Here is a 12849-nt window from a genome sequence, read left to right as displayed (position 1 = left end):
GTTCTTTCAAATATTTTGCTTTATGTGTATGGTGATAGCAGAAGGGTTGTTGGGCATAGACATCCCTGAGCCCAGTGCCCCCTACCATTAATACTCCAAAGTCTCAGGCACTTTTTCCTCTGTCAGCTACTCCTGGCAGGTGTTCTAGTCTATCCGTTCTTGCAGAATTGATAATGCGTACACAAAAAGAGCTGGAGAAATTGTATCCTCAAAATAGTTTGCATAGAATTTTAAGATTGGGTTTGCAAAGCTGGCTGGTGGAATAGTGATTTTACACCAGCTGCTTCAACACCAGCTGCCCATACTATATAAAGTATTGCAGAACTCCTAAAAATAATAGATGCCTGACTGTGTATGACTTGAGTATGTTTAGTCAGTCCTGGAACAAGCATACTGTAAATTAGCGTCATAATATCTTATTGCTATACTTGTTCCACGTCAGTGACTCCGATAGCATTGAAGTCAAAGCATCATACTGGCAGCTAGGCAACTAGCATTCTCAAAGGAAGAAGTCAAATATAGTGCCTTTTGGTTCAAATTCTGTCATGGAACGTTACAATTCCTCAAGGAAGTGTAGAAAGTATATGTCACCATGGGTCAGAACCAGTGGTTGGTAAAGAGTAAGCTTTCCTTAACCCTAGAATGAAACAGGGGTAATGATTGTTTGTGGCCATCTCCTCTTTACCAACCACTGGTAAAGAGGAGAAAACGTTAATTTTATTGCAGCTTACCAATTCTTAGATGTGGGGGGCCTTCTTCATTTTCACTTGGCAATCTGGCCAGTAAGTCTGTTGTTTTTCAACAGAACAAGCTGTCCTACAGATGTAACAGTTAGAGGGCAGAGGCAAATCTTTTACCACTGACAGGGGTGCTTACAATGGTCAATTTTATCTATGGAAACCTTTATCCCAAAGGGGAAAAAAACAGTTTGCTGTAACTTCTTAAAAAAGTGTTATCTGGAGTTTGGCTTCAACTTGTTTAGTGTAGCTATATCTGCTAGTATATCGAACACTACCCTAGCAATGCCACTGTCCAAAGGTGTCTCTGTTGCTCCTTCATCCAGAATGTAGGCACTCTAATACAGAAAGGGGCTAATTTACTAAAAGTAGAGAGTGACAAATCTTGTGCAGCTGTGTATGGTAGCCAATCCAGCTTCTGGAAGGCTGATTGGTTTCTTTGTAAAGCTGCACCAGATCTTGTGCTCTCCAGTTTTAGTAAATCAACCCCAAAGTGCATTTCTGGCCAGATCTCCAGGGGAAAAAAATGGGAAAAAAAGAAAAGTAATGCAGCCACCATTTCTAATGATTGGCAGGCTGTAATATATAAAATTTTTGGTTTTGGGTTTAATACTGCTTTAATCATACAACAGGGGCAGCTGAATGTTGATAAAAAGATGGTTTCTTTAACCGCTTGACCTCTGAAAGGTTTACCCACCCCCTTCATGTGATACGGCACTGCACTACTTTAACTGACAATTAGGCAGTCATGCATTGCTGTACATAAATTACATTTGTCATTTTTTTCCCACAAATAGAGCTTTCTTTTGGTGGTATTTGATCACCAACGTTTTTTTTTAATTTTTGCTCTATAAACCAAAAAAAAAAAGACAGTTTTGCAATTTTTTTTTTTACTTCTATAAATCCTATCCAATAAAAAAATGTAAAAAAATGTCTTCATAAAATTAGGCTACTGTGTAATCTGCTACAAATTTCGGTATCCCATATTTTACTTGGCGGAGATGAGAAATTTTCTAGCAGGACTGTGACATTGCAGCGGACAATCAAACACTAACTGACTTTTTGTGGGAACCAGTGACACTGATACAGTAATCAGTGCTAAAAATTTGCACTTTCACTGTACTAATGAAACTGGCTGGGAAAGGGTTAAATATGTAGGGCGATCAAAAGGTTAAATGTGTGCCTAACCAGTGTTTGTGTGTAAAGTGTGCTGCTTTCATGAACGGATGTGCTGGATTTTTTTCCCCTGTTTTGCAGGGAAACAAAATCCAACACATCCTTGCTGACAGGAAAGAGCTCTGCATTGTTTACATATGCTGAGCTCTGTCCAGTGTGTCTTCCCGCTGATCAGCAGGTGCCCAGCGGTCATCCATTGACGGGCACCTGCAGATCAGCTTCTGCTGTGACTAATCGCAGCAGAAGCGGCACGTGCTCCACTACCAGGAAGAGCCGAATCGCGCGTAAATACGTGATTCTGTACAGAGCGGCCGCCCTGTAGCAGTAAAGCTATAATAGGGCGGTCGTTAACTGGTTAATAACATTTCTTTTTTGCTCTAATATATTTTCAGTAAAAATGCGTCCTCAAACTCAGACTGAAGCAGAAAAGGAACAGAAAGCCAGTCATCGTCGGACTTTGCCAGCTACACTGATGAAAGTGGAGTGTCAGCCTTCACCATTCCAGGTCAAGGATGTAAAATCATCTAGAGGCAGGTCCTACATGAACCCAACAACAAGTTCAATCGCCAAGATCTCTAGGAGTGTCTCTGTTGGAGAAAACTTAAACCTCGGGGACACACAGGAGCCATCAGTTGGTTCAGATGGAAAGCAAATCCTTTGTGAAGCAGACGTGGGCACTGTATCTAACACAGACGCTGAGAAGAGCAATCCAGCAATAAAGGACAATGCAGCTATTAAACCTCTTTTGCAGCCTAGTGCAAATAACTTTTCACCAAAGACCTTTCAGTCAAAGAACCGGGCACATTTGACTTTGGATATTGGAAAGCCTCTACCTGATCGGCCATTGCTTTCCTTTAGTAGAAGCAGAAGCACGTTGGATATGGAGTCTCCAAGATCACCTAGATCACCAGGGTGTAGCTGGAAACCTAGATTATCTTTTACAGATTTAACTTGTCATTCTGACAATCAAGTTTCTGGAGGAAGTGAGCAAGGTCCGTTAGAAAGCCCTGGTTATACGAAAGGGAGTCCCGAAGAGATCAGCCCAGTTAACACGAAGATGAACCCAACGCAAGACAAAATAGACTTTAGTTCAGACATCCTTAAACCTATCACAAGAGGCAGAGCCTCTACCATTGGCCACACTCCAGACAATCATTCAGGACTGTGTCCTGTTGAAACCATTAGACCCAGATCTCCCTCACTAAATGCAGCATCAACTCTGAACCCAGGTGGGCAAAGAGGTCCACCCCTGGTGGTATCTCCCTTTCTGTCTCCTATTTGTGTGGGTGACCTCCCAGCTCCATCTCATGTTTCTTCGTCCAGTCTCTGGCCTGTTTCGTCCTGTTCACACCTGTCTTGTTCCATAAACCATCCCAAAAATGGTGAGGCACGTGATTTTAATATCCCTTTACTTCCTTGGCTACCTTTGGGATATTGGATTACTTGTTCAACAGTTTTGTATTTATTAGGGCATTCCAGACCTGTTTTCAAAGTGTAATGTTTGTGACAATAACTTACTATCACCTTAAAGTGGAACTTTAGTCAGAAAATTAGGTCCTGTTAAATCACTTCAGGCTGACCCCTTTTGCAGGTATAGCTATGTAAAACATTAAAAATAACCATCTATACGGTTTAAAATTCAGTAATACGCTGACATACCCTGCACATGCTCAGTTGTGCTCTGCTTTTAGGCACGGTGTTGAATTTGTAGAGGCCGATCTGCCGACAGCCTAAAGATTTACTGCTGTTAAGGGACTCTGGGCATCAGCAAAATGGCAGCCTCCCACAAGATGAAACCGGAGCAATGCTGGAGGCAATTGACAGCACACACTAGTTTTGGTAGCATAGTTATTATTATTGGAATGTTTTTTTTCTTGCCAAAGAACATTATTTTTATCAAGCTGTTCTGGGTAAAGTTCCACTTTAACTAGCAGAGTTACTGAAACTGATTTATTTTTTTCTGATCAGACTTTTTCTTCCATGGTGTTCTTATAACTACATCCAGTTCTCACTGTGTGTTTTCAGCAGTTCTGTCATCATTGTGTCATAATATTGTCTTATGTTTTCAGTAGAAGGATTTGTGCATGTACTTGAAGAAGATATATTGCACAGCTGTTGGATCTCGAGTGTATGAGTGCGCACACTTCTCTTTTAGGGTTATTGTAGTTGGCAGCCTTGTATACAGCCCTGACAATTACAGTGGGGGAAAAATGCAATAAGTCAAATTTACTTGAAATAAAGTGATCAAACTTTTGGAAATAAGTACATTGTAAGTGGAGGAAATGTGCCCACCTGTCAAACTGCATAAAGGTTATGTCACCAAAAAGGATATATTATGTGCTGGGCTGAATCTGAGCATGACTTCTTATATCTCTTGAAGACTAGAAATAGAGTCCTTAAGACTGACCCCCTCACACTACTTAATTCATGGTGGTATTTCATCATAGGCTGAGAGCACTAATCAGTTGCTGATCGGCAGAAACTTTTCGGTCAGGCCCCTTAGACAGAAGCCAGATGTTCATCAGGATTCTGTTGGACCGGCTGCCGTACAATCGGACCGCATAACGCCTGGTTTCTATTGAACTGGCCAATATCACCCGATATTCGGCCCAGTCATTTCCAGCTCGTAGAGCTGAGGAGACACTCCGCACTACCATGTGACATGACGGTGCTGGTGCCTGAGCAACAATTACTAAGCAGCATTCACTTGATCCATTATACCCAAAAGTATCAGAATTTCTCTGTCGCTCATTGACAGACTCAGGACTGATATCTTGATATCCGTAGGGTTATACTGCCCCCTACAGGAGTAGGACACTAGGCAGGAAAAAAGTTCTGGCCACACCTATGGGCAGTCCCAGGGGGTATATCTTCTCTCTCCCTGCATAGGATGTCAGTTTTTTTCTGCCTAGTCAGGAGTAAGGACCTAAGTTCCTTGCTGGGATCTGGTCCTGGCAAGCTTTTTTAGATAAATCTTTTTTTAGTTAGCTTTTTTCTCCAGTTGTTCCTGTGAGATCTTCAAGCAATTATGCCGGATCTGGGCGACGGGCTGGATGTTGAGATCCAGTGGTCACCCCAGCCGGCCTACGAGCACGTGCAGGCCCTAGCTCCGCGCTGGGTCGGCCGCGACATAGTCCCGCTGGACGGGGACTGGCCCGCGGGTTAAACGTCCCGCCGAGTCGCATACGACCGGTCAACGGCCGAGTCGCAGCGTCTCCTTTGGCCGACACCCCCCCCCCCCACTGGGCGGCAAGGGGTTTTGTCTGGAGTGGCGCCCGCTCTGTTCCGGTATGGTGAGTAAATGCTTCCCCCCTGCTCCTCATGGCTGACTCTGGGATGGACCCGGGCCCCTCCCTGGGACGGTCGGACCCACACTAATCTGGGTTCCCCTCTGTTCCCCTGTGCACCCTCCCCCCGTGGTGTCCCTCTCCCCCCTCCCTTCCCCCCGTGGTGTCCCTCTCCCCCCTCCCTTCCCCCCTACGAGGGGGGTGTTTGTGTGTGTGTGGGGTGGCTAGCCGTTCATGCAAGCCGCTAAGGGGGTGGGGGGTTCCCGAGTGCGGACGGCTGTTGTGCGGGGGGCTTCCTCCCTGGCTTCCCAGGGCCTACCTGCCGATCGATCGTCTGTTAGTGGATGTGGGGACCCCCCTTCCCACCGCAGCGCACGGGGCCGCCATTTGTTTGGAGTCCCTTATGTGGCTCATGAGGGCGGCCATCTTGGTACACCCAGCTCATTTTGTTTGCAGAGCTGGGCAGCTGTGGGAGTTACTGAGGGCGTGCGAGGGGGCGGAGCCCCTCCCTGGACCCGGGAAGATTGCTCCACAGGACTTCCTTGTTATGCAGACAAACGCTGAGAGCAGTCCTGTTGAACTCTGGTGCATCGTGTGGTGAGCCTTTTGGGGGTCTCTCTCTCTCTCTCTCTCTGCGGGGGTCTCGAGGCACGCTGTCTGACCATTGAGGGGTGCTGCAGCGCTGGGTGACATTTTGCAAAAAAAAAAGTTTATATTTTTTTTATAATTTTGTCATATTTTGCTGACGGGTTCCCCTGGTGTTACCATGGACCCTGCTGCACATGTGTCCCCACCTGATCCCCTCGAGGTGGCCGCAGGGCCCTCCGATTCTCCGCTCACCATTGATGCGCTTTCGGCGGTCCTGGAGTCATTTGTGTCCCGGGTGGAGGTGGCCTGTCAGGGATGGGGGGCTAAAAAGCGACCCCCGCCTACCCCTGTCTTATCTGATGCCTCAGATTCTGATCCTGAGCCAATCGCTGCTGCTGCGGGTTCCTCCTCTGGGGCTGCTGTCTCGCGATCCCGTCTCCTCTGATAGTGAGGATGACCTTTCTGACTCCGCCATAGCGCGAGACAAGGCACTGGTGGACGCACTGATTGTGTCTTTCCGGGAGACCCTAAAACTGGAGGTTGCACCTGCGGATGCAGCTCATACGGAAGTTGCCTTTGGCACTCGCAAGCCCTCCAGGGTGGCGAAGGGGTTTCCCTTTCCCAAATGCTTTGACGATATCATTAAAAAGGAGTGGGTCCGTCCAAAACGACCCCCTGGGATGCCCAAACGGATTGCTAGGCGCTACCCGTTTGAAGAGTCCCTCCTTAAGAAATGGACGGTGCCACCTTCGGTGGATCCGCCGGTTTCCAGACTAAATAGGGCTACTGTTATCCCGTTGGAGGATTCCCCATCCTTTCGGGATCCGGTTGATCGTAGGGCGGAATCTGTGTCCCGTTCCATATTCTCCCTGGCAGGGTCGGCCTTGAGGCCAGTGTTTACCATTGCTCTGGTTTCGCAGACGTTGACAGAATGGGCCAAGCTGTTACGCCATGACCTGGAGGGGAGAAGTCTCCCCCCTGCCGTGACGGATTTGCTGGAGCAGATGGTGCAGGGGCTACAGTTTGTTTGTGACGCCGCACTGGACACTGCTCCATTGCTGGGGCGTGTGTCCATCTCGGCGGTGGTCCTCCGGCGCATGCTATGGTTGAAGTGCTGGTCGGCGGATCAGGCTTCCAAAAAAGCCTTGACTGATCTCCCTTTTCAAGGGGATCGCCTGTTTGGTGCTACCTTGGATGAGATTATCAAAGATCTCACTGGGGGCAAGAGCACCTTTCTACCACAGGCTAATGAGGGTAAGGAACCTCGTCGCAGACAGGGACCTTCCTTTTCAGCTCACAAGAAGTTTTTTCGCTCTTCCGGGGCGGGCGACAAGGCGAAGCCCTCCAAAGCCCCCCCCCGGGGGGTTTCAAGAGACCCTGCTCTAGTAAGCAAAAATACGGTCCTTCCAGACCTGAGGATAAGACCGCTTCAGCCTGAAGGTGCGCCCCCACCCATATCAGGGGTGGGGGGGTGTCTTCGCCGGTTCCCGGACCCGTGGCTCTCCAGGATTCAAGACAAATGGGTTCACGAGGTCCTACGGTCGGGATACAAGATCGAGTTTCGATCACTTCCACCGGTGCGGTTCTTCCCTTCCAATATACGACTGTCCCCGAATCGCCTAGCGGCTCTGTTGGGGGCAGTGCAGGACTTGATGCAACAAGGAGTGGAGGCCATTCGCACAGTGGTGGCCTCCCTGCATCAGGGGGATTTTCTGGCATCCATAGACATCAAGGATGCCTATCTTCATGTTCCCATTTACGCAGGACACCAGCGGTTTCTGCGCTTTGCTGTGGGAGAGGACCATTATCAGTTTGTGGCGTTACCCTTTGGTCTCGCTTCAGCTCCCCGGGTTTTCACAAAGGTTTTGGCCCCAGCTCTGGTGCTGTTGCAGCTGCTGGGCATATCGCTCTTGGGCTACCTGGACGACCTCCTCCTTGGTACGGAGTCTCCGCAGGCTCAGTTTTATACGCGGGCTCTCCAAAAGGAGATTCTTCTCAAATGAAACCGGAATCCCAATTCCCTGGACAATCGGATCCGGCTGAGCGAGCGGACCAGGAAGTCTCTGGCTGCTCAGGGGCTCTGGTCCCTGGAAGAATCCAGGTGGCTGATAAATGTGTTGGAACTGAGAGCGATCAAGTTTTGCCTGGTTCACTGGATCGAGCATCTTCGGGGCTACCCGGGTTCGGATTCAGTCGGACAATGCCACGGCCGTGGCTTATGTCCATCACCAGGGGGGCAACCAAGAGTGTTCTGGCGTCCGTAGAAGTGGCCGGCATTCTTCATTGGGTGGAACGGTTTGTTCCGGCTCTTTCCGCAGTTCACATTCCGGGGATTGGAAAATTGGCAGGCGGACTTTCTCAGCCGTCAGACCTTGGATCAAGGGGAATGGTCTCTTCATCCAGAGGTTTTTCACCAGTTGTGCCTTCATTGGGGCACCCCGGACGTGGATCTGTTGGCATCTCGGCTCAACAGGAAGGTGCAAAGGTTTGCAGCCCGCTCCCGCGATCCTCGGGCGGACGCCGCAGACGCGCTGGTTGCTCCGTGGGGGCAGTATCAGCTGCTGTATGCCTTTCCTCCTCTCAAGTTGCTGCCGAAACTTCTTAGCAGGATAGAGGCGGAGGGAATTCCAGTCATCCTTGTGGCTCCGGACTGGCCTCGTCGGGCCTGGTACGCCGACTTGGTCAGGCTGGTCGCGGACGCTCCTTGGCGACTTCCTCTCAGGGGGAGGATCTGCTGTCTCAGGGACCGATCTTCCATCCTGCTTTACGATCGCTGGCTTTGACGGCTTGGCTGTTGAGAGCCAGGTGCTGAAGGACAGGGGTTTGTCTGCTTCAGTTATTCCTACTCTGATTAAAGCGAGGAAAGCGACTTCCAGAAAGATCTATCATCGCACATGGAAGTCTTATATCGCGTGGTGTGAGTCCCTCGGGGTTCCTCCACGTTTTTGCTCAGTGGCTCGGATATTGGCCTTCCTGCAACGGGGGGTTGAGCAGAAGCTGGCCTTGAGCACTATCAAGGGTCAGGTTTCAGCATTGGCGATCTTCTTCCAGAGGCCACTGGCTACTCATTCTCTGGTGCGGAATTTCATCCAGGGGGTGCGGCACCTGGCTCCTCCGGTGCGCGCGCCCTTGCCGCCCTGGGATCTTAATTTAGTGTTGTCGGTTCTCCAGAAACCTCCCTTTGAAAATATTAGGGAGATTCCCTTGCTTACCTTATTCCAGAAGGTGGCATTTTTGGTGGCTATCACTTCTGCACGCAGGGTGTCGGAACTGGCCGCGTTGTCCTGTCGTTCCCCCTATCTGGTGGTTCATAGGGATAAGGTGGTTCTTTGTCCGAATCCATCCTTCCTTCCTAAGGGGGTTTCCGACTTTCACTTGAATGAGGATATTGTGTTACCTTCCCTGTGTCCTAAGCCCAGTCATCCTCGGGAGTTTGCGTTACACTCCTTGGATGTGGTTCGGGCGATCAGGGTGTACTTGGCTACTACTGACTCTTTTCGTAAGGCTGATTCACTTTTTGTGATCACGGATGGCCCTAGAAAGGGGTTGCCTTCGTCTGCCGCGACGATCTCCAGATGGATCAGACAGACGGTGGTGCAGGCTTATTTTATTAAGGGTCGGGTTCCTCCGTTCCCTGTTAAGGCGCACTCTACTCGGGCTCTTATTGCTTCCTGGGCATTCCGCCATCAGGCGTCGGTGCTTCAGGTTTGCAAGGCGGCTACCTGGTCGTCGGTTCATACCTTTACAAAATTTTATAAGGTTAATGTGCTGGCATCGGCGGATGCCTCTTTCGGCCGCAAGGTTTTGCAGGCCGCTGTTTGAGGGGACCTTTGGTCTACCTCGGGGGTTTTGTTTTTTTCAGGTGGGTCTCATCTGCTTGGTTCAATGAGTCCTCTGTTCTTCTGGTTGGCTCTGTTTTGGCCTTCTGGATTGGATTTTATTTCTATTATCCCAACCCTCATTTATGGCACTGCTTTGGGACGTCCCTACGGATATCAAGATATCAGTCCTGCGTCTGTCAATGAGCGACAGAGAAAACTGCATTTTTGACTTACCGTAAAATCCTTTTCTCTTAAGCTCATTGACAGACGCAGTACCCGCCCCTCTATTTTGAGTTGGGTTGGTATGAGTCTCTGACACTGCTTTGTTACATAACTGACATCCTATGCAGGGAGAGAGAGGATATACCCCCTGGGACTGCCCATAGGTGTGGCCAGAACTTTTTTCCTGCCTAGTGTCCTTCTCCTGTAGGGGGCAGTATAACCCTACGGATATCAAGATATCAGTCCTGCGTCTGTCAATGAGCTTAAGAGAAAAGGATTTTACGGTAAGTCAAAAATCCAGTTTTCTCTCTGTTCCTGGTGGTGGATAGATTGCCAGGGGAATGAAGAGCAGGTAAGTATATGCAGGACGGTGGTCCAACATTTAAAATGAACCTTTTGCTTTGCCCTGCATGAGCAAAGCACAGTTACTCTTTTAAGTCAGCGACTGTTCAGAACTGAAATATACATCTTTGGTAGACTGACACTTTAATTTTTTTTTTTTTTCTCTATGTATACTGTATGTATATCCTAGTTACATTGTGCATAGATTAGGATTATAGATGGTGCTGTTAAAAACGATATAATTATACGCTTTGCTTTTTTCTATTTTTCAGCACAACCAGTCAGCTTTCAACAGTGTGAAATAATTGCTTCAGAATTACAGGACAGCTTAAGGAGAGCCCTCAGTCTCTATCGATCGGTAGGTGACTGTCCTCTGTTTTCTCACACACATTTGGTTGTAGAAATACATAATAAATACAAATTCAAATAACATAGCAATAATGTAATCATCATGAATATTTATTAAATAATCCAAAGTGACAACCAAAGTTTGTATCCAATCAAAATCATTTCTTTGGATTTTGTGTAAAGCAGGAAGGTTAGAACCTCTGTCGGTGTGTTTATTGCGGTGTGGAGGCCCATTTGAGAAGTTCCTGTTCTGTTAGCCACTATCTCTGGCAAATAAGAATTGAGGAGAAATTTTCTTAACTGGTATCACAGACAATATCTAACAAGTTGAAACCCTTTCCTACTTCATACAAAAGAACAAAATCACTTTTGTCTGATGTTGACCTTTTTACAGCGCTAAAACATTATGCGACACCGGTTTCTAAAACATATGGTTTGTTTGCTTTCCACAGGTGACAACCTCTGACCCTAAAACAACTCAGGACCGATGCAAGATGGCAGGCCTTTTGACTGAAACCTTTGGCATTGTGAAGAGAGAGTTGGATTCCTTACAAGAGAGTCAAACTGATATAGGTGAAGGCTCGTCTCCACAACTAGAGGAGTGCAGAGAAAACCTTGAACTTCAGGTGGATGGTGACACTTCAGATGCTCATGGCTCTCAGCACCTGGGGGATGATAAGACTCTTGCCCTGCTGCAGCAATATTCTGAACTTTTACTACAAGCAGTAGAGAAGAGGATGGATAAGAAACTCTAAGCCACCTTTGGGTTGCAGCGTTTTGGGTCAGTGTTTAGGAAGGGTGTTCTACATCAAATGCACTGCAAGCCAAAAAGCTTTTTTTAAAGACTTTGAAACACTACCATAAACTTTAGGTGTACATTTTGTCATTTAAATCCACAAAACCAGCAACCAGGGGTTAATGCTGGTATGGATCTGTTCCAGCAACCCCCTTCAGACCAGCAGCACTTGAGGTCTTTAGTAATGGTCACATTTTGGCTTGGGCCAACTAAGTTCTGTTTCTGCTTCTAGTTGCTTGCAGGTGTGCAGAACTTTTAAGGATCATTTTAACCGTTATAAAAAAAAAAAAAAAATCCTTGAACTAAGTATTATATTCTTTGCTTTATATATTTTAAGTTATTGATTTAAATGTTTTATGTTTCATATGTTTTGCTCCCATAAGAGTTTGTCCCGTGATACTGTTTTATATCTTTTATTTGTGTGTGTGGGCAGAAGCTGACCTTTTTTACATGAATTGCAACCTGTTTTGGCAAAGGATCTTGGGAGGAGTTGCACAAGATGTCTTCTTCTGCCTTAACGTGGACTGACTAATTGTCCGCAGCGGAGGTGCCCATTTTGCAGAAGACCATGCTCCTCAAGACTGTTTTCAATGTAGCAGTTAAATCAGAATGTCTCTGATGGACATATTCTCAGGATCTTCAAAATGGCTGCCTGGCTGTGTGTCAACAGATCCCTCTGTGCTGTCACTACAATATCCATCACTTAGCTGAAAGAGTTTACATTGTTTAACCATTTTAATTCTTACAGGTTCCCATGTTGTGGCATTTTTTTGTTATAGCAGGCACAGTTAAGGTAAATTGATTAACTTAACTGTGCAGTAAAAACCCTTTGGCAATAATTTTATTCTCTGTGACCGGTATAAAAAGGCCTACAATTTATTTAAGCCTGGGGCCTTTTTTTTTTTTTTTTCCCTTCTCTTTTTGTGACCTGACAATTTACACAGTTCCAGCTACTGTTTGGCTCCAGTTTTTTTTTTTTTTCATCTAAAACATTCATAATAATTCTGTTCTGCTAAAAATTTAAATTCTTCGCGTTTACACCTTAATGTAAGGGTATGTGCACTTTAAAAAAAATAAAAAAAAATGTGGAAGGTTGTTTTTAAACAAATGTAAAAGAGGTTTACAGGCTAAACCAAAATGTCACCCTCTGCTTAGAAATCCACTCCTGCTCTTAATAATTAGGGTTGTCCTTACTGCTGTATATACAACCACTTGAGAGGATAAAATCCAATAAAGTGATTTGGAGAGGCTTACATCATACAAATGTATGTGCTTAGCAGGGCTGATTTAATGTATATCCCCTGCTATGAGTACTGCGGATGGATACTACAATTCTGTTGGTCAATGCCTCATCTCTCCAGGAGCAGTATCGGGATGGACCCAGGATCATTTGCTGGCATCCTGGAAAGTCAAATGACCTAACTTATAGCAAGGATTTTTATGATACTTTTTTGGCTTCTGTTCTAAATATGTCACAGCCTCTTTACTTTTCAAAATGAAAAGTCCTGCAAGATGGATGAGGTCAGCTCAGT

General features: G+C 46.7%; 1 protein-coding gene across 5 annotated transcripts in view; it reads left to right on the top strand.

The window, feature by feature from the left end:
- MAPKBP1 (mitogen-activated protein kinase binding protein 1) overlaps positions 1–12474 on the top strand; it is a 288826-nt gene extending 276352 nt beyond the window's left edge. For 3 of the 5 annotated variants that reach the window (XM_082275307.1, XM_082275304.1, XM_082275305.1), the window contains 3 exons: positions 2306–3295; positions 10446–10531; positions 10974–12474. In XM_082275307.1, the coding sequence (XP_082131433.1) occupies positions 2306–3295; positions 10446–10531; positions 10974–11276 (1379 nt within the window). In that variant the 3' untranslated portion in view covers positions 11277–12474. The remainder of the gene's footprint in view (positions 1–2305; positions 3296–10445; positions 10532–10973) is intronic. The other 2 variants (XM_082275306.1, XM_082275308.1) reach the window with 2 other exon arrangements.
- Positions 12475–12849: the final 375 nt, after the last annotated feature.

This window comes from Pelophylax lessonae (assembly GCF_965119305.1).
Source record: "Pelophylax lessonae genome assembly, chromosome: 13".
In the NCBI taxonomy this organism is placed as follows: Eukaryota; Metazoa; Chordata; class Amphibia; order Anura; family Ranidae; genus Pelophylax; species Pelophylax lessonae.
The sequence above is the reverse complement of the archived record's forward strand: the minus strand, read 5'-3'. Positions and strand labels throughout refer to the sequence as shown.